At 33.4% G+C, this 21,217-nt stretch overlaps 1 protein-coding gene and 1 long non-coding RNA gene across 2 annotated transcripts; one reads left to right on the top strand and one right to left on the bottom strand.

The window, feature by feature from the left end:
- Positions 1-10,755: 10,755 nt before the first annotated feature.
- LOC121229262 (uncharacterized) lies at positions 10,756-11,438 on the bottom strand. Its single transcript, XR_005926983.1, has 3 exons — positions 11,321-11,438; positions 11,119-11,231; positions 10,756-11,001 (listed from the first exon to the last, which is right to left on the bottom strand). It is a non-coding gene; the product is annotated as an uncharacterized lncRNA (long non-coding RNA).
- A 6,455-nt stretch (positions 11,439-17,893) lies between these two features.
- On the top strand, positions 17,894-19,963 carry LOC107937910 (selenoprotein H). The gene is made up of 4 exons (XM_016870908.2): positions 17,894-18,278; positions 18,774-18,870; positions 19,374-19,433; positions 19,578-19,963. The coding sequence occupies exons 1-4, from the start codon at positions 18,004-18,006 to the stop codon at positions 19,656-19,658; spliced, it is 513 nt and encodes a 170-aa protein (XP_016726397.2). The 5' UTR covers positions 17,894-18,003; the 3' UTR covers positions 19,659-19,963.
- Positions 19,964-21,217: the final 1,254 nt, after the last annotated feature.

The following is a 21,217-nucleotide window of genomic DNA, read 5'->3' as shown; positions in this document are numbered from 1 at the left end:
CTGTGCTAATACATACATATATATTGTTGAAATGTAATGTTGTGTTGTTTTATTACGTGTAAATTATTGAATTGTTAATTTTTAAGTTTATGATTTAACAATAAATTTTAACAATATTATTCAATTGAATTAATTTATCAATTTTTATAAAATTTGATTGTAGTAATCATATTTTGTTCTAGTCAAGCTTGAATTGAAATTTGATTTTTTTTTAAGTTGTAGAATTTTATTGATATTATTATTATTATTATTATTATTATTATGGCCACGAAATTATTATTTAATTAAAAGAGAAATGTGATAAAAAAAATTGTGATTGGTGAGGCATTTGCCACAGCTAAAATAAAAAAGAAAGGAGAGGGGAGATAGGAAGGAGTTTGTAAAAGAGGGGGGAGACCATAGAAAATCTAGAGGAAAAAGCTTCAAAAAGAGAGACGTTGAGAAGGAGTCACGATTAAGGAGAGACTTGGGACGTCGGGCTTGACCATCGATTAAAGAGGGACGGTAGGAGCGATAGCAGATAGGAGCAGAAAACAACAGAAGTAAGGAGAAAGAAAATGGTTTACTGGTATAGATCTACACTGTAATGGGTCCTTGTTTATATAATTTGCATTGCATGTGATGAAATTAGTCCTATACTTAAAGACTTTAGTTTGTCGTATACTTAGTTCTTTAGACTATGTGTTCCATTGGTTGCTCTACTTATCTATTTTAATGTGTATGTGTGAATATAGAAATCATGGCTTTGTTGAAACTTTCCTAAGTAAATTTGTTGAGATAAGCTACGTTTTAAGTTCATTAGTGTTCAATTTTAGTTGCCTCCGTCCGATTTTTACCAAGGATCTTTGTTGCATGAACATTACATATGTTTATCTTTTATGCTTCTTGGTTATTAAAACGTATCCATGCAAATTGCAAGCATTAGAAATGTCTTTTTTCTACGCATAGGATAATGGAGGCCATGCTTGGTGGCGCTTGTCTTTTTTAAGCATATTTCGAATCTTTGCATCTCATGACATTTGTGCATGCATTAATAAATAATTAAGTATATAATTTATGTCTTCTAATATATCTGTATAAGGTTATATGGTGAATGAATATATGAATATATGTGTATATATATATGAAAGGTTGTATATGTATATGTTAAGAAATGGCTTAAAATTGGTAGTGGATTGTTGTTGTTGGTAGTGGGTTGTTGGTGGTAGTGGATTAGTGGATGGTTGTTGGTGTCCATTTTCAACCACAAATCTTTGCCAAAGTTTTGGACAATTATGTCCTTGAACTCTCTTATAAATAGAGAGGTTCATTAGCCATATTAATCATCCCAAACCAAGAGAGAGCAAAGCTTGTTCTTTGAAAGCTAGGATTTTAGCTTTCGGGTTTTCTATAGGGGTTGAGAGTTGTGAGGTTCTCGGGTTGTGTCTTGAGTGTAAAACACTTGTAATCTTCATCTTGTTATAGTGAAATTTCTTTTCGCCTCTGCCCGTGGACGTAGGCATTAAAGCCGAACCACGTAAATCCTTGTGTTCACTTTATTTTTCGTTCCGGTCAATTTACTTGTAGTCATATCGGAGTTCTCGAATCGATCCTTTCCGCAACAAATTGGTACCAGAGCGTAGTTGAAGGAGTGATAATATTTTCTGAATTGCCCTGTGACTGCAGCTTTGTCTGATCTTTCACATCAGGAAGAAAATATTATCATTCATTCAAAGGTTCCAAATTATGGCTACAAGTGTTTCATCGACTAAGTATGATGTCGAGAAATTTACCGGGAAAAATAGTTTCAGTTTATGGCGCATCAAGATGCGGGCAGTGCTGGTTCAACAAGGATTGCTAAAAGCATTGTCTGGTAAAGATAAATTACCAAGCACGCTTTCGGAAGAGCAAAAGGATGACATGCTAGAAAGAGCACATAGTGCTATTCTGCTATGTCTAGGAGATGAAGTGCTACGAGAAGTAGCGGATGAGAAAACCGCGTCCGGTTTGTGGCTCCGGTTAGAGAGCAAGTACATGACGAAGTCATTGACGAACCGGCTCTACCTCAAGCAAAGACTCTATGCCCTGAAGATGGAGGAAGGTACACCTGTTTCCCAGCACCTGGATAAATTCAATTCCATTATCATGGATTTGAATAATATCGATAACAAAATCGATGATGAGGACCAAGCAATAATTGTTTTGTGTTCTTTGCCTCCCTCGTATGAGAATTTTGTTGATACAATGATGTACGGTCGTGATGACCTGACTCTAGAGGAGGTGAAAAATGCCTTAAGTTCCAGTGAGTTGAGGAAGAAAATCACTGGTAAGGTGGTCGAAAACAATGAAGGCGAAGGCTTGGTTGCTCGAGGAAGATCCAAGGCAAAGGGTGGAAGTTCAAGTAAAAGCCATCCTAGATCGCAGTCCAAGAAGAGAATACAGTGCTACTACTGTAAGAAGTACGGGCACATGAAGGTAGATTGTCCGAAAAGGAAGGAGAAATCAGAATCACAGGAGCAACAAAATGATCGTGCGAATGTAGCTGATGCAGATTCTTCAAGTGATGCCGAGATCGTTCTTGCAGTATCCGACTCTTACGCTGGTGGGAGATGGATTCTTGATACGGGAGCTACATTTCATATAAGTACTTCGAAAGATGCATTCTCAACATACGAGAAGCATTCTGGTTCAGTACTAATGGGAAATGACCACGCATGTCAAGTCATGGGGATTGGCACAGTTCGTATAAAGATGTTTGACGGTATTGTTAGAACTCTAACTGATGTTCGGCACATTCCAGAAATGAAGAAAAATTTGATCTCTTTGAGTACGTTGGACAAGAAAGGCTTTCGGTACTCTGCTGAAGGTGGAGTTCTCAAGGTATTCTCGGGTGCTTTGACTGTGATACGTGGTAATTTGGAGCGGGGCCTTTACTTCCTCGATGGTTCCTCGGTTACAGGTGTTGCGGGAGTGTCATCATCAGATGATCTAGATTCTGACACCACGAAGTTATGGCATATGCGGCTCGGGCATATGAGCGAGAGAGGCTTATCGGTGCTAAGCAAACGAGGATTATTGTCTGGGCAGTGTACAGGAAAGTTGAATTTCTGTGAGCACTGCGTCTTCGGTAAGCAGACTCGGGTAAAGTTCAGCACTGGGATTCACAAGACAAAAGGCACAGTGGATTACTTCCATTCTGACCTTTGGGGGCCTTCTCCGACAATTTCTAAAGGTGGTTACAGATATCTGCTTACCTTTATCGATGATTACTCGAGAAAGGTTTGGGTGTATTTTCTGAAGAGCAAGTATGAGGTTCTCATCAACTTCAAGCAATTTAAAGCTTTGATCGAAAATCAAACAGGAAAGAAGATCAAGCGATTCCGGACGGATAATGGCTTGGAGTTTTGCTCAGGTGAATTCAATGAGTTCTGCAAAAATGAAGGAATAGTGAGACACCGCACTGTTCGTCGAACACCACAACAAAATGGAGTTGCAGAACGCATGAATAGAACTCTCTTGGAGCGAGCTCGTTGCATGCGATCAAATGCTGGGCTCGGTGAAGAATTTTGGGCTGAAGCTGTTAATACTGCTTGTTATTTGGTTAACAGATCTCCATCAACAGCTATTGAGCTGAAGACTCCTGAGGAAGTATGGTCTGGTTCTCCTGCTGATTACTCTGGTTTAAGAGTGTTTGGCTGCCCTGCGTATGCTCATGTAAATGAGGGAAAACTCAAACCGAGGGCGAAGAAATGCATATTTCTTGGATACGGCCAAGGGGTGAAAGGATACAGGTTGTGGTGTCCTGATCCGGTTTCGTCCAAGTTCATCATCAGCAGAGATGTGATTTTTGATGAGTCATCCATGCTTCGATCCACCACAAATTCCCGGGAAAAGGAGGAGTCAGATAGAATGGGAGATCACGGTGTTGAGAAGCAGGTGGAGTGTCAGGTGGACGCTCCAATTCCTACGGAAGGTACTTCAGTCCAGGATGATCAAGTTGAGGTGCAAGATTCCGATGAAGATGAGTCACCTCAAGAAAAACCATATAGCATTGCCACTGGAAGAACGAAGAGACAAATCAAACCAAATCCGCGTTACGCTAATCTGGTGTCTTTCGCGCTCAGTGTGGCGGAGTCCATTGGTATAGAACCTTCCAGTTATAATGAGGCTGTCACGTGTGATGAGTCGGCACAGTGGGCAATTGCTATGAGTGAGGAGATAGAATCTCTTCACAAGAACCATACTTGGGAGTTGGTTAAGCCGCCAAGTAACCAGAAGATAGTTGGTTGCAAATGGGTCTTCAAGAAAAAGGAAGGCATCCTAGGGGTTGAAGCAACTAGATTCAAGGCACGATTGGTTGCTAAAGGCTTCACTCAGAAAGAGGGGATTGACTACAATGAAGTTTTCTCCCCAGTCGTAAAGCATTCTTCCATTCGTGTATTACTTGCCATGGTGGCCAAGTCTGATCTAGAACTTGAGCAGCTTGACGTAAAAACGGCGTTCTTGCATGGTGAGCTCGAGGAAACAATCTACATGCGTCAACCAGAGGGTTTTACAGTTCCTGGTAATGAAGACCATGTCTGTCTATTAAAGAAGTCTTTATATGGATTGAAACAATCCCCAAGGCAGTGGTACAAGCGGTTTGATAGCTTCATGATTCAGCATGGTTACACAAGATGTGACTATGATGCTTGTGTCTATCATCGGAAGCTCTCAGATGGTTCGCACATTTATTTGTTGCTGTATGTTGATGACATGTTAATTGCTTCCAAAAACATGTCGGAAATCAACAAGTTAAAGTCGCAGTTGAGTGGTGAGTTCGAGATGAAGGATCTGGGTGCTGCCAAGAAAATTTTGGGCATGGATATTCACAGAGATCGCAAGGCGGGCAAGCTTCGTGTGTCGCAGAAGAACTACATTGAAAAGGTTCTTCAACGCTTCGGCATGGATAAAGCGAAAACTGTGAGTACTCCGTTGGCACCACATTTCAAACTCTCTGCAGAGTTGTCACCACAATCTGATGAAGAAAAGCAGCAAATGTCTCACATTCCATACTCGAGTGCAGTTGGAAGCGTGATGTATGCAATGGTTTGCACTCGTCCAGACATTTCACATGCAGTTAGTGTGGTCAGCAGATACATGAGTTGTCCTGGCAAGGAACACTGGCAGGCCGTGAAATGGATTCTCAGGTACTTGAGAGGTTCTGCAGATTTATGCTTGGTATATGATCAGAGTGACTGCACTAGCAGTGTCACGGGCTATGTGGACTCTGATTATGCTGGAGATCTGGACAAAAGAAGATCTCTGACGGGTTATGTTTTCACTTATTCTGGAGGAGCCATTAGTTGGAAAGCTGTGTTACAGTCTACCGTAGCCTTATCTACGACTGAGGCGGAATATATGGCGTTAGCAGAAGCAGTGAAAGAAGCATTGTGGATGAAAGGTCTAGTAAGCAGTTTGGGTTTACAACAGGATTTCACTGTTGTATTTTGCGATAGCCAGAGTGCCATACATCTGACTAAAAATCAGATGTTTCATGAACGGACCAAACACATTGATGTCAGATATCATTTTGTTCGGGAACATGTTACGCAAGGTGACATTGTTATCAGCAAGGTTGCTACCGAGAAGAATCCTGCAGATATGTTAACTAAGGTGATCCCTGCATATAAGTTCAAGCATTGCTTGGACTTGATAGGTATTCGGGATTGATTAGCGCCAGAGAGGCGTTTGGAAGAGGTAATCCAGTTCGAGGAATTCACTATGATGTTCAGCTTGGTAAATTTCAAGCCAAGGTGGAGATTTGTTAAGAAATGGCTTAAAATTGGTAGTGGATTGTTGTTGTTGGTAGTGGGTTGTTGGTGGTAGTGGATTAGTGGATGGTTGTTGGTGTCCATTTTCAACCACAAATCTTTGCCAAAGTTTTGGACAATTATGTCCTTGAACTCTCTTATAAATAGAGAGGTTCATTAGCCATATTAATCATCCCAAACCAAGAGAGAGCAAAGCTTGTTCTTTGAAAGCTAGGATTTTAGCTTTCGGGTTTTCTATAGGGGTTGAGAGTTGTGAGGTTCTCGGGTTGTGTCTTGAGTGTAAAACACTTGTAATCTTCATCTTGTTATAGTGAAATTTCTTTTCGCCTCTGCCCGTGGACGTAGGCATTAAAGCCGAACCACGTAAATCCTTGTGTTCACTTTATTTTTCGTTCCGGTCAATTTACTTGTAGTCATATCGGAGTTCTCGAATCGATCCTTTCCGCAACAGTATACATGTATGTGTACATTAATTTGTGTTGTTCAGTTGATACATTAAATAATTTTTTTGAAGGTCCTAGATATCACAGATTAATTCATTGTTAAATAAATATATAATTTTAATTTAGTTTCTTTAATTATTTTTAAAGTGTAACACTCCTCACCCAATCCAGTAATAGATTCGAGTAAGAAATGCTACATTTAGCACTAAACTCATCACTTAAATTTATTATTATTTCATTATAATCAAGGTAATTTATAACACAAAGCATTACATTTCATACATAATTCACATTATTACTAACATGCTTAATTACATAATAAACTAAGGTCCAAACTAAAGTAGAATTTTTCGAATCTTTACTGCTTTTGTTTCACTTACACATTTAAAACAAACGTGTTAATTAAGCTACATAAATAGCTTAATAAGTATTTAATTGAATTCGATAGCTTATCAACTCAATTATTTAAGCATATTTTAAATCTTTTAAATTAAAACAAACTAATAAACTACTATAAAATAATATAATCTTATTTCATGTAACGTACCATTAAACTTACAAAGAATTTAGCTAATTTCATTATCTATTTCTATTATTTGGTCATATAATTTCTTATTATTGCCATTTTCATGTCATATGTCATCTTTATCGTTTACGGATCATGAACATTATCTTACATAATTCATGTATTTCACTTTTCAATTTTATAAATCATTAAACTAAATTCATTATTATTTTCTTTCATATAATCATACAATTACTTTATGGCTTATCATATTGTATCCCTTTTCATTTGCGTATCACATGTTATTTATATTTTTTATAGATCATTATCATAATTAGAATATCGATAACATAGCTCTCAAAGTCGTAGGCCAAAACAAAACTCTCGACCTTCAACAAAATATTAATAATAGAACTCCAGTATCCAACCTGTACACCATGTTATGAAGAACATAAACATTAACATATAGTAAAAAGAACTCTAGTATCCCTTTCACCCATTGTAATCCCTGTTTCACTAACCCTATTCCCAACTGAACCCCCATCCCCTCATCACACCATAACCATATCATGTATCATTTATTCACTTCATTTCAGTTCCTTAACATATACCTTCACCATCATTAAATTCGTTATGCACATTCAAATGCCAAAGTATGTCTTATTCTATAAAAAAATTTCCCTTTCATTATTCATGACTTACTTCTATTTAAACATAATTATTACAATAATTTAATCTAATCTCATAATGTAACGTCCCCCTACCCGAGACCGTCGTCGGAGTCGAGCAGGAGACATTACAAAACTTATCTTAGCACTTAAACAGTTTTTGTAGTAAACTATCCATCTGCGTCATGGTCGCTAAAAAAATCATATCTAGAGTTAAAAAACTCGAAATCTAATTCCGTAAATTTTTCCTGAAACTAGACTCATATATCTACTTACTAATTTTTTCTAGAATTTTTGGTCAGGCCAATTAGTACAGTTTATTAGAAAAATACTCCCCTGTTTCAGGGTTCAGCTACTCTGACCCTTGTGCACTACAAATCAAATTTATTCCTGTACAGAAATCCAATGACTATGCCATTTGTTTCAATTAAAAATAGACTCAATAAGGAATCCATACAAATAAAGTTTGAGTCCTAATTCTTAATACACAATTTATGGTGAATTTCTAAATTCAGAACAGGGAATCCAGAAATTGTTCTAACCCTGTTTCACCAAAACGTAAATATCTCATAAAATATAACTCTTTTACCTATTTTATTTCTTCCATATAAAAATAGATTCATTAAGATTCAATTACAAATTTTATTCATTTTCTAATTCACTTTCTACTATTTTTGGTATATTTTCAAAGTTGGACTACCGCTACTGTCCAAATCTGTTTTAGTATAAAATGTTGATAACTAAGTTTATAACATCTTCATTTCTTCTCTCTACAATATTTACCAACACTTCCTCTTATTACTCTTCACTAACGTATCAAAACATACCATACTTAAAGTTTTGGTAACATTTACAAAACATACCAAAATATCACTTAACAACTTAGATACTTTCAAAATGACCAAAAGACATCCTAGGTACAATGCCATTTTCCAAAAAGATAGAAACTTCACCAATTTGAGTTTGGGGATCGGCTTGTATGCTGAGTCCTTATACTTTCGTACCTAGCCTGCGCACGGAAACAAACCGTACGCTGACAATACTCTCAGTGGTATTTCTATAAACAATAGCTTAATCAACTTTAAAACATGGTAATTCAAACACATTATTGCTATTATTCAATATCGATCAGTACTTTAATAACCTTTACTTTATTTACCCTTATTAACATAACTCGGACCCTGACGGATACACGGATCCAACCCACACTCCGGGATAAGCACATAGTGCTTCATCGGAATAAATCCGGAACTTTAACATTATAGTACACAAAGTACTTCATCGGAACAAATCCGAAACTTTAACAGTAGTCGACACATAGTGTCTCATTGACTCAATGTCGGAATATCCCAATACTTCCAATTCCTATGACATGTCAACTATATCCGACTAGCTCGACACTGTTAATAGGGTATTCAAAATCACATTCATTTCAATATGGTAAAAATACTTACCTCATTCACATTTTCATACAATATAAATATCAAATATAGCAATAATGATTAAGCTCGGTTTATAGAAATACAAACCACTATTTATCGAATTTAATCGATATCTTCGTTCACTTTCTCTTTTCCCTTCTTTGATGATGTATCCGGTGCTACGTTTGCTACTAACAATCATACAATTAAAAATCATCAATATATTAATTCATAAAACACATTTTCACTTTCTACCAAACTTTTACAAAAATTCCAATTTCGTCCTTTTTCCATTACTAATCTTTTTTTCTTTAACTTAAGCTTCATATTCTCTTTTAATCAACTCATTAACAATTTCTAACTCATAAAATTCATTATAAAACATAAATTTTGAGCTCTATTCAACTTAGTCCCTATTTAAACCTAACTTAGAAATTCCTTTAACTAATCACTTCTAACTTCAATTTCTATCAATTTAACCCATAAAACCTCAATTTATTCAACTAAATCAATATCCAAAAATTCTCTATTTTTCTTCATTTTAACCTCATACATGTAGAACTTTGAATTAGGCATCCATAAACATAAAAATCATAGGAAAATGAGCTAAAACAACTTACCAATCAAACTTTAGGGCCTTAATCCTCAAATTTCCCTTTTTTTATTTATTTATTTCTTTCTTTCTTTCTTTCTTTCTTTCTCACGTTTGCTCTCTGTTAGTCTTTCTATCTTTCTTTCTTTCTTTCTTTCTCACGTTTGCTCTCTGTAACTTTTCTATTCTTTACTCATTATTCTTTATTCATTATACTATATTATATTATTATTAACCTATAATAAATATAAAATTAACATGTGTAATAGCTATAACATAAAATATCTTATAGCTATTACACATATATACCAACTATTACACATGTTATATCATACATTCACACACATGGCACTTAGGGCACGTTTGGTTCGCTGTATTGGATTAGAGGTGTATTGGATTAGAGGTGTAATGGATTAGAGGTGTATTGGAATAGAGGTGTAATAGCAAATCAACTGTTTGGTTGAATGTAATGGAATAGAGGCGTAATAGTAATCTTGTGTTTGGTTGAATGGAATAGAGGTGTAATAGCATAATGGAAAAAACTAAAATGACTAGAATACCCTTACCATAAATTTGTTTTGGTAAATGATTATTGTTATTGTTATTTAAATTTTAATAAGATTATTAATATCAATAATAAATAATTTAATCATATTTAAACATAATTATTATTAAATATATTATAATTAAAATATATAATTTAATAAAATTCTTAATAATCAATATTCTTATATGAATTTACTCAAATCATAATATATGATACTATAAAATATAAATTAACATAATTATTATTAAATATATTATAATTAAAATATATAATTTAATAAAATTCTTAATAATCAATATTCTTATATGAATTTACTCAAATCATAATATATGATACTATAATTTACTCAAATTCTTATATGAATTTAATAAAAGATCATTTGAAATAATTAATATTAAAATTAACATGTAACTGTTTGTTACTCATTCTTTGTTTCTTATTCTTTTTGTTTTGATCATGTATCAATCATTTAAACCAAATGCTTGGTTGTATTGGACAGTGTTTTATTACTTTATAAATGCATGATTTTATATACACAAATACATATGTATAGGAAAATTATCTGAATGAATGGTTAATATTTATTATCAGCAAAACTTAGTATATACACACATAAATTAAGGTAAGATAATTAACTCGATATCTAGCTTGAGCAGCTCGAGTTTGTCTAAACAATACATCAAAACTTTTTATTTTGAAGCTTATAAACTTAAACAGCTTAAGTGTCTTATTTTTCATTATGCTATAAAGGGAATATAAATAAATACCAGAATTTTGATACGAAAAATTGCAGCAAGCAAAGCAATATCCTGCTATTAAACTCACTATAAAATATGTAATATAGCAAACAAAGATCTCTCAACTGATCTTTAATCTTTTTAATCATTTGTAAATAAAAGAAAAAATTACAAAAAAGAACAACCTGCAGAATGTTTGATGACAAAAACTAACAAAAATCCATGATTCAATATCAAATTCAAGATGCATTCTCCTTTTTCAGCTTAGCAAGTTCTTGCTTGATGACTCCAGACCTCTGCAAAACCGTATTACAGCTCGTCAAGCTTCGATTGAAGTTTTGAGGAAGTGCTTTCAAGAAAAGAACTCTGGTATAAAACGGGTAGATACAATAGGGGGTGTATCGGAAACTGACCTTGATCTTAGCCAACATAAGCTTGAACCTATCAAAGTCGTTGAGAGATGCTCTTCTCTTCTGGACAATCAACTTTCTACCCCACGAGCTACTTTCCCATTTGTTCTTAACATCTGTAAGTTAACATAAGAGTGATAAGAAAGAAAACATATCTTCAAGAAACAACATTACAAATGCTGGTGAAAGCTGTCGTCGTCCTTACCAGCCTTCTCCATAGCTTCGATCAACCCATTTGTTCTTGGGAACACGTGGAATGTCAATTGTGATATCTGTCAATGTAAGCCTCTTGAAGTTCATTTGTTTCAGGGTAGCATTGTAGTTAGGAGACTGCGCCTGCAATAAAACAGTACAGTTGATCACATATGAGAAAGGTTAGGAGAGAAGAATGACTACTACGCCAGTATAGAAGATTGAGAAATGTCAAACGATAATCACCAATTGTGCAAATAACTCTATAGCTAAAATGAATGCAATTTGCCGAGGCGAGGATGATGATATAGACTTAACTGAACTCAGCCCAAGAAGGTAGAAAACTACTTTAGATGGATGCCACTACTTTGGTCACCTACAGCTAGATTCAGATCATCCATAATTTCAACTATCAAACCATCACATTATGCGCAGATGAAAGTGACACAGCTTAATACTAGCTTGAGAAGCTGATTCATTCATTATTTGCAAATTACTCAGAAGTGGTTCAATAGTTTAGTTTATATATAGATACGAATCTCCACAGCATAAACAAGAATAATACCTAAAGTTGAAATGCAAATCTTAGCACAAACTCTTGGCCAACAGATCAAGAAAACATTTAACAAAAAGGTACCTGCTTTATTAGGCAAACAAAGACGAGAAAAACACATTGCAATGTTGGAATTGAAAAGAGAAATGAAACAAACATTGAGATTTCGAAACATCTTGCATCAGGTCGAAACATCTTGCATCAGAACCAAAATGCTCCATCATCTTCCTAGATCAGTGTTGCAAGAGCTTTTAACTGTCAAATGTCTACTCCTTTGAACCTATGAGATTTAGAGCTCTAGGTAATGAGAAAGGAAAGAACAGGCCAATTCAAGAACTTGCAGGCCCCTGAATGCATATCTAACTTATAAACAAAACAGAAACAATTATCATAACATCATCTTTTCCTAAAACTGTTTTTCTCCCCAAACCAATCGTAAAATTCCAAGGCTAACTGAGGCGAGTTCTGAAACTCGCCAACAACACGACTCACCAATGCATTTGTAAGACTTGGGAACACTTGATCCAAGAATTTCCATCTTCTATGCTTTAAATTAACACAAATCGCTCTGAATACAATGTCTTCACTATTTGGGCAAGAGAATTGCTTACCTAAATGCAATCCTCGGTTGAAAAAGCAACTTCTTTTGGACAAAAAAGAGCAAAAAACCATAGAAATATCGATAGCCAATTCATCAAAAGTAACACTTCTTTCTGTAAAAAAGATTAAAACAGAAAAAGAAAAACCCAAATCACTATAGCAACATAAAATCTGCTTAACTTACAAGAGAGGGGGAAAGAAGAGAAAGTTGCAGTCTAAAAATGAAACACGGCAAAGAAAGAGATGAACTAAGCTTACAACAATACTACTAGCTTCTAAGCAGCTCCAACGGAGTGTGTCTTGAAGAACGAATGCCGACGAACTTATGTGTAAAGAAAGAAAAATAGAACAGAGAAATCAACAGGCAAGAATGCAAATAAAGGGATATAATAATAGGCAAAATATGGGGATTTTACCTGACAAATGAAATCGATGGGAGGGAGCAAATCGGCAGAGGCTAGAAGGAACAGAAGAGAAACAAAGGGGAAGCCGATGGGAGGGTAAAACAGGAAAGGGAAATTGAAGCGGCGCCTAATCTTGGCAAAAGGGACGGATTACAAATCGGTGAATTTCACCGATTAGATCAGTAATGTATTACAATGGTATTAGCAACACCATGAACCAAACATAGGAATAAGGGGGGATTAGGTGGGGCCACCGATTAGGGGTGTATTGGCATAGCCAATAAACCCAACCAAACATGGTGTTAGGGTCTAATTGCTAGATTAGTCCCTTTTACTTCTTTAATCTATAATTAAACTTTTATTTCTTAGCCCTTTAAACTAAATTCAAGCTACTTCACTTAATTAAACACTAAATAACCATTCAACTATAATTCATAAATATTTCTAATAAATATTCATGAATAAATTTCACGGAAACAGTACTCAAGACTCAATTTCCGATACCGTAACTTTCGGTTCATTACACATAACTTCTAAACTCCATTCATCATAGAATGCTTTCAAAATAATATCTTACTTATTTATTTCATAACTAAATTTAAATACTGTGAAAAAAATAAAATAAAATAAAGAAAAAATAAAATAACACACAAATTTTACGTGGAAACCCTTTCGGGGAAAAAACCACGGGCAGAGAAGAAGAAAATTCACTATGTCGAAAATTTGAATCAATACAAGAGGAATAAACTATATCTATTTATAGGCGTGTAAAGCCATATTCTAGTAGGATTGAAACACCTTATCCTAATCAATATAAAATAGATGGAGTTTAATAAGGTTTAAAAAACCTTATTCTAAAATAAAATAAAAGAAGTCTAGTTCTATATGGATTTTACTTTTATTTTATTTTCCATCGTATTTTATTTAAATAAGAATTTGGGTTATTTAATTCTAACAAATACTCAAACATCTAACTTAAGGTAAACAAACATAAATTAAATTAAGTACTCACTTATTTCTTTACTAGAAATTAACTTTTCTCTTCACTTTCTCAAACTTTCCCTTCATTCTCATCTTCACCTAAATTATTTAACGATTGAAAATATTTTCATAGCACTCTAAAATATGAAATTAAGCTATATGATTTTAAGAAAAAACTCAAGAAAAATGCGGAGCAGATTTTTTCTTTTCCTTTTGATCTCTCTCTCTCTTTCTTTCTTTCTTTTGTTCTCCCTTTCCTTTCTTGCCCTTTTATTTTTGCTGCCCTAAGCCATTCAACCTTGCAATTGTGTATAAAATTTTACATTTTCTTAACTGATTTTCTTAAAGTACTTGAGATGCCGCAGACTTATAAATTTCAAGATAATTGAATTTAAAATCTTCCAACACTTTTTCCCTTACTTTCCATGAAATTATTGTCTTTGATTAGAACAAATTTGTGCTTAATGGTACTATGTTTGAATGGTTAAAAATAGACCGCGTGCTTAAGAATTTTTTTTCTTGAAAATAAGATAATATCCTAGTACGATCATAATTTAGAGTTATCATCGGGTCACTCAATAAATATTTATTGTGGAAGAATATTCTTTTCATGAATGAAACGAAATTTTTCTAGTCTTAATCACAAGTTTTTACCGGGATGTTATTGGAATTTTTGTTTTAAAAATAAATTTGTTTCATTTATAATAAATTGTTTGTTATGACAATAGTTACTTTTAGATATCAATTTTAAATTTGAGAATAATACATAATCAAATGATATTGTTTTTTTCAACGGAGGTTACGAGGAGACTAATATTTTCTTGCAGGTAATCATACTAATATACCAATTTTTTTTTAAAAATAAAAAGATAAAAACATGCACATAAATAAATAATTTAAAACATTAACTTACAAAACTTTAAGAAAATGCAAAATAATAAAAGAAAACATTACAAAATCTATCTCCACACAAGTTTTGGTAAAAGAAATTGATATCAACATCCCTAAAAATGCTTGGCGGATGTTGTGATTAACTAAAATGCCTTTTAAAATAATCATCTTTATGTGTAAGATTTTCAATAAAGCTCTGCCTTGCACAATTGAATTTCACAAAATAATTAAAACTATGGACACAGATTGTGCATTACATCAATCTAAAATAGAGACCTCGTACCATCTCTTTTGCAAATGTAACTTTGTATAGGCAAGTTGGTTCACGCCTTAGAATTCGAATGTGTAACATTAGGGTTAATTCAATTGGGCGATTGGATTATGCTAATCATGGAGCAAGCAATGAATGGAAGAGAACTCAAGCCTTACACTTGGCCGGTTTCATGTGAATTAAGTATTTAGATCCATAGGAATAAAATTCTATTTAAAGAAGTCACTCTAAATCTATAATAATCTTAAAATCAATATCAGAATTAATGAAGAACATAATGATAGTTAACATAAATTGAAAGACATCCAGATCACAAGTGAAAAAAAATATATCTCCATTAAGTATAAATCCCAATGCATATAACATCTTAGACATCTTCGATTATCCTTATTAAAACATTACGACAACTCTAATCATGAAAATAGCACAACTTATATGCTGATAATTATTCGATTCACTCAAGTAATGGCGATACAACTAGGAATTGCTGTCATTAATTTGGAGAATGGACTAATTTATATAGAAGAGTTCTGGAGAAGAAGAGGCACTATAAGCCTGTTATGGATGACATCAGCACATTAAAAGAGCCTACTATAGAATTTGAAATGGTGCAATGAGAAAGACAAAATGCTCTTTTTATCAACGAGTAACTTTCTTAGGGCACTACCGCATAGTTTAGATTACTTTTGATAATTGTCTATTTGTGGCTCACTTATCTTTGAATTATTCAATGTATAAAAACCAATCCCAGTCATGTATTTATATTTTTCTAAATTATATATAAAAATATAAAAAATAAAAACATTTTTATAATAATATCAATTACGTTACCAATAAGTAATTGAATAATGAGCTTCTTCTCTAAGCATTTGGACTAAATTCGTTGACTTTATTTGAATATCAAGGCAAAATTAGAAACTTTTTTAAATGGATGAAATTAAAAAAAATTATTTTAATAGTCTATATATTTATAATTTTTAAATAATTAAATCAAAATTTTATTATTTTTAGAGAGCTTTTATTAATTTAAAATTAAAAAAATATATATTTTAAAAGATCGGGTCCGGCATCTATTAATTACATTCCTAAACATCACCCTCAACTTAGATAGGAGTATAACCTTTGTAATTATAAAAAAAAAATATTTATCACATAAAATAAAGTATTTTTAATAAACAACTAAATTAAAGTTTGAATGGTGAATTAAAATCTTAAATAATAGCAAAATCTATCTCCACACAAGTTTTTTGTTTTTTTTGTTTTATTTTCAATTTCACGTTTTTGCAAATTTTGACTTTTCCCTATTTCATTTTTATCTTTGTGTAAAGACTAAAGTGAAATTAAAATCTCAGCCCATTTCTTTTCCCACATCTTTCATGTCTTTCTTGAACTCTTTTTTGGTTTGTTTGTTTAATTGGTTAAAAACTATAAATTGTTGTCAAAAAATTTAAAATTTTAGGCCACTATATAAAAAAATCAAAACATATCTTAAAATGAATTCATACAGATTTTAATAGATATTTTTAATTTCAAATTTTTTTATTTTTTTAATCGATTTACAACCGTATCTAATTATACACTATTTAAAAACCACCAAATTATAATGGTGTCAATTATTTGTTCCGACTAATTTATATATATATATATATATATATGCCGAATTTTTATGGATTTTAGATTTTTTTTAATTTATGAGAATGGGTTGTTTTGTGAGAGAGAAAATAAAAATATATAATTTAAGACGCACTTTTACTTATTTAGAAATTGTTTTTTTCTTTTTTTTTTCGAATGAAAATTAAAGTTTATAGATTTAATTTTATCTTTGTTTGAGACAAACATTGTAATAGTTATAAGTTATGTTTGAATTTAGAGTGATGTCACAAAGCTTGATGGACTTATAAATTTCATCTATCATGTAAGGATAGAATAATCACCTAAAAAGTCAGATTGCATTGCCACTCAAGGTTCTAGTTGACAGTGATTATACAGTCACGAGTTGAAGTGTAATTAAGACTTTAAGTTTACAAAGGTTATGCTGTCAATGAATGGAGTATAACTAGGGCCCTAGTTGACAGTAGTTTGCAGACACGTGACCGAGTTTCACTTTATTAGAGGAGGATGTTTTACAAAACCCATATAGAAGTTTAAGATTATAATCATAGCGAAAAACATAAGGGTCTCCCAATATAATCAAATAATTCATTTTATCTGTCTGCACCAAAGTCAGTAAGACTATTACTATAACTTATGATAGAGTTGGAGGAAACAAATTTTTAGCTAGAAAAAATTATTGTGCGATGCAAAAAATATAAAACGTGAATCAAAACGACAATGATTGCCACAAATGCTATTGAGCGATGTAGTCATTGAAGTTGTGACCGTTGGTGGAATGTTACCATTCCCTAAAAATACGCCATATAAGAAGCGATTTCAATATTGAAAAGAGAAAGTGAAAACAAAGTCCTACAGAGCGTGTTTTCAATTTCTCTTCTCCAAAATGACATATTTTCAAAAATATAAAAAATACAATCTAAATTCGTAAATTTCATAAAAATTTGGCAAATTTATAAATTAGTCTATTTTTTCTTCTTCTAAGAAATTGGCTCCAAAAAAGAATCAAAGCGTTACATACTTACCTTCTCTTAATTTAATAAAAAAATAATTAAATAGTTGTTTAGGAAAAGACCAGTAACGTAGAGCAGGTGGTTCCGTACGTGGCACATTTCCGACCTTCATTGTCCTCCACACAACTCATGTTTGGTTCGTACAGTAGTGTTAAGCACGAAGGGCCAGGATCATTCAATAGGGCAACGATTGAGCTGATCTCAGTCGTCCGTTCAAATTCTCGACCTAAGTAGAGCGCGGGAACAAAAAAAAAAAAGAAAAAAAAAATCTTTGAGCTATTAATATTATTCATTGGGAAAACGCAACGCAAAGCAAAGCCACAACCAACGCAGCAAAGCAATAGCAGCAGGGATTGAAAGCGAGAATTCGAAATGGCGCCCAGGGCCACCAAGCGAAAGGCGATGGAGGGGGACGGCGACGGCGACCAACCCAAGCCCCAAGTTAAGGAAACGTTGAAAAGAGTGACTAGGAGCATGGCAAAGCAGCCGCACCCCGAGTCTCTGCCCACCAAGGAGAAGCCAAAAGCGAAGGCCAAGAAGCAGAAAAAATCTGCAGATGAGGATGGAGCCAAAGCCGAAGCTGCGCCTGAGGAGTTGGCCGTCGCTGACGGTGGGTCTCACAACAAGACTGTAGTGGTTGAACACTGGTCGGTTACCTTACTCTTCTTTTTTTTTTTTTTAACTGAACCAGGAAGTAGCCGTAATGAATAGTCTTTATATTTAAGGGTTTCTGTTTGCAAGAAGAGAAACAAACAAGACGAGACATGTTGAAGCCATAATGTTACATACTTTTTATTATTATTTGTCTGATGATCATCTTGGATTAGTTTAGGGTTTAGGGTTTTGCAACGATTATCAAACTTTTGGCTACTGTTAAATGAACTTCTCTTGGTTTCGCCCTGTTGCGTTTTTAAAAAAAGAAAAAAAAAGGTTTAAAATGCTGCTCACCCACGGATTTTGTAACAATAAGGAACATAGAATGAACTAGCAAGTATTTGAGTGAAAAGAACAGAAACTCCTCCTTTTGTTTAGGGTTTTTTTTTCCTTGACGTAGTCCTCTGGATTGGGTTGAATGAAATTTGGTTTGAAATATTTCCTTTTACGTTGCATAGCGTCCTTTATTTATGATTACTTTTCTGTAGCAAGCAATGCAATTCATTCAAGACAAGGGCCTTTCAAGTCAGAGATGGTTTGGAGAAAGGTGTCCCATGGGTCAAAGTGTTGCTCAACCCTGAAAAGGTTAAGTATTATCTTCTCATTAATTACGCTATCCTTGTTTGCGGTGAACACCATTAAAGTGATGCAGCTGATTTTCTCACCCCCTTTTTCTTGCTGCCATCTAAGATGCCTTGTTCCATTTTCAACTGTTTTAATTATCTGTTATTTATAGACATTCACTTTGTCTTGCTTCAAAGTTATTCTAGCATACAGTCGAGTGTTCTGTTATAATGCCTGTAAAATATGGTTCACTTAGTAGTGTTCTTAGATGGATACGCACTCTGAGAACATGAAATTGTGGATGCTTTCGCTGTCTAACAATTGGTTTTCATTAAGTAAGATTAACTAAATACTTTACTTTATGCTTGAATTTGATGTATGGTTTCTTACATGTGCTTTTGTTTTTTGTTCTGGGTACAAAGGTGCATCTGTAAAATTTTACCCCTTTGCCAAATATCTTTTTGTTGAATGTCTGTTTCATGGTTGATCTATCCTCTCATTTCCTTTCCCCTAATTTCCAACAGCCAAGAAGAGGTTGCTTTGAAATCCGAGAGGAAGGTGGCGAAACATTCATAAGTCTGCTGGTAAAGCTCTTCTTGTAGATTTTAGCTTCTTCTTTTTTTTTTTTTGCTTAAAATCATTGGCTGTAAATTACCCTTTCAGTAACTCATTTTTTGGAGTTAACCCTTTTGGTCATTCCTTGTCTTTCTCTGCAAATTGTTTTGTAGGACATGAAGAGACCATTTAAACCGATGAAGGAGCTTGACATGGAGAAGGTAATCTCGGATATCATTGAGAAGATTAAATGAGGTGACCATGGGTGTGTAGACGTAGAAGCCTAGTTCTGATTGTTTTGCCTGATTAACTGTCTTGTGTTGGTAAAAAGGGAAAACATCATTTTGTGGATTATCATCTTAATTTTGCTGACCATTCATGCAATGCTGTCAAGTCAAGAATGATCTTAGGCAGGGTGTGCTTGTAGTTGTAAGCTAGGCTATTATAATGACTTACTCTCTTGTCTCTGTTCTCAAGTCTTGCTTTTGCTAAATGTGTTGTATCAAAAAATTTCAAGTTGTGATCTGATATCTGAAGCAATCTATCGTTTTTTCTTGTTTATGTTTGTGCAAACAAATATAGAATAGCGTGAGCTATGCTATTTCTATAGCATTTGCCACCAATTTTCTTTCAGTCATTCAATCCAAGTATGTTTGTGTTTCAGAAACTAAACCTTTTTTTTTTTTTTAAATTTTGATGATGGAATTTTGAGCTTTTCAAATTAAGTTTGTGAAGTTAGGAGCTTTCTGATTTTTCAACACCTTTGGTATTATCCTTAGTTGGGGCTTTTTCTTGATTTTAATGAGAGTTTTAGTGCCTGAGGTTATTCGAAGAAACGTTGGATTCAATAGGGTAGGAGAGTTTTGGGTGTTAGTTGGGTTCAAAATTTATCGAACTCAAATGATAATTTTTACTTGGTTTTTGGTCGTGTGTCATGCATGGGTAGCTGTTGATTAGCTTTCTCAATATGTTGCACTTATTGCCTTTGTTGCCTTTTTATGTAGCTTTGAACATTTGGGCTCTTGTTAAAGTTGAAAGACAATTTTGATTGGGATAAATATCTATTCGTTGAGAGGCTTATTAAATTTTAGCAAACAATACTTCAAAAATTTCTTTTGATTAAAAAAAATAGTTTCTATACTTAATTAGGGATGGATGTTACATGGATAATAATAACAAGAATAATGATGATGATGATGATGTGAGGAAGACCGGATTAGATTTTAGAAAAGAATCGTGGTGGCAGTCGGTGATGATGAAAGAACGGGTTGAGAAAGATGAGTTTTTATGGTTTTTATGATGGGTTTTAGAATGCTCTAGTTTGCCTCTAGATCAAAATTTCTATCTATGAAATATTAGATTTTCTATTTAAAGTATTTCTAAACTAGTTATCTCAAATAATGGTTATGAAATAAGTGGTATGTTGTATAGGACATGGGAGATATGTGGGTTGATAAGAATGTGACATGAATCATGGGTAACGAGCACGGGAATCAAGCAAAATTTGTTTTGATTTTAAAAACTTAATAAAAATTTTAAATTTTGAATCAAATAGCTTGAGTTATTTAAGTTATTTGGATCTAATTCAATTCAAATATGAATTATGCAAATTAAGTTTTTCGAAATTCAAATAAAAAAAGATAAAATTTTGTTTTGATAAACGTTTAGTTTTTTTTTTGTCTATTAGATAAATAATTGATTTATGTAAACATAACATTGAATGTAAATATTAAGATTTGTTGACTTGACTTGTAATTTTTTATTCAATTTAACTTAACTCGATTAAATGTTTATTTTTAATTAAAATTACAAT

This window comes from Gossypium hirsutum, chromosome A05 (genome assembly GCF_007990345.1).
Source record: "Gossypium hirsutum isolate 1008001.06 chromosome A05, Gossypium_hirsutum_v2.1, whole genome shotgun sequence".
NCBI classification, from domain to species: Eukaryota; Viridiplantae; Streptophyta; class Magnoliopsida; order Malvales; family Malvaceae; genus Gossypium; species Gossypium hirsutum.
Note: the sequence above shows the minus strand (reverse complement) of the source record. Positions and strands in the feature narration are given on the sequence as shown.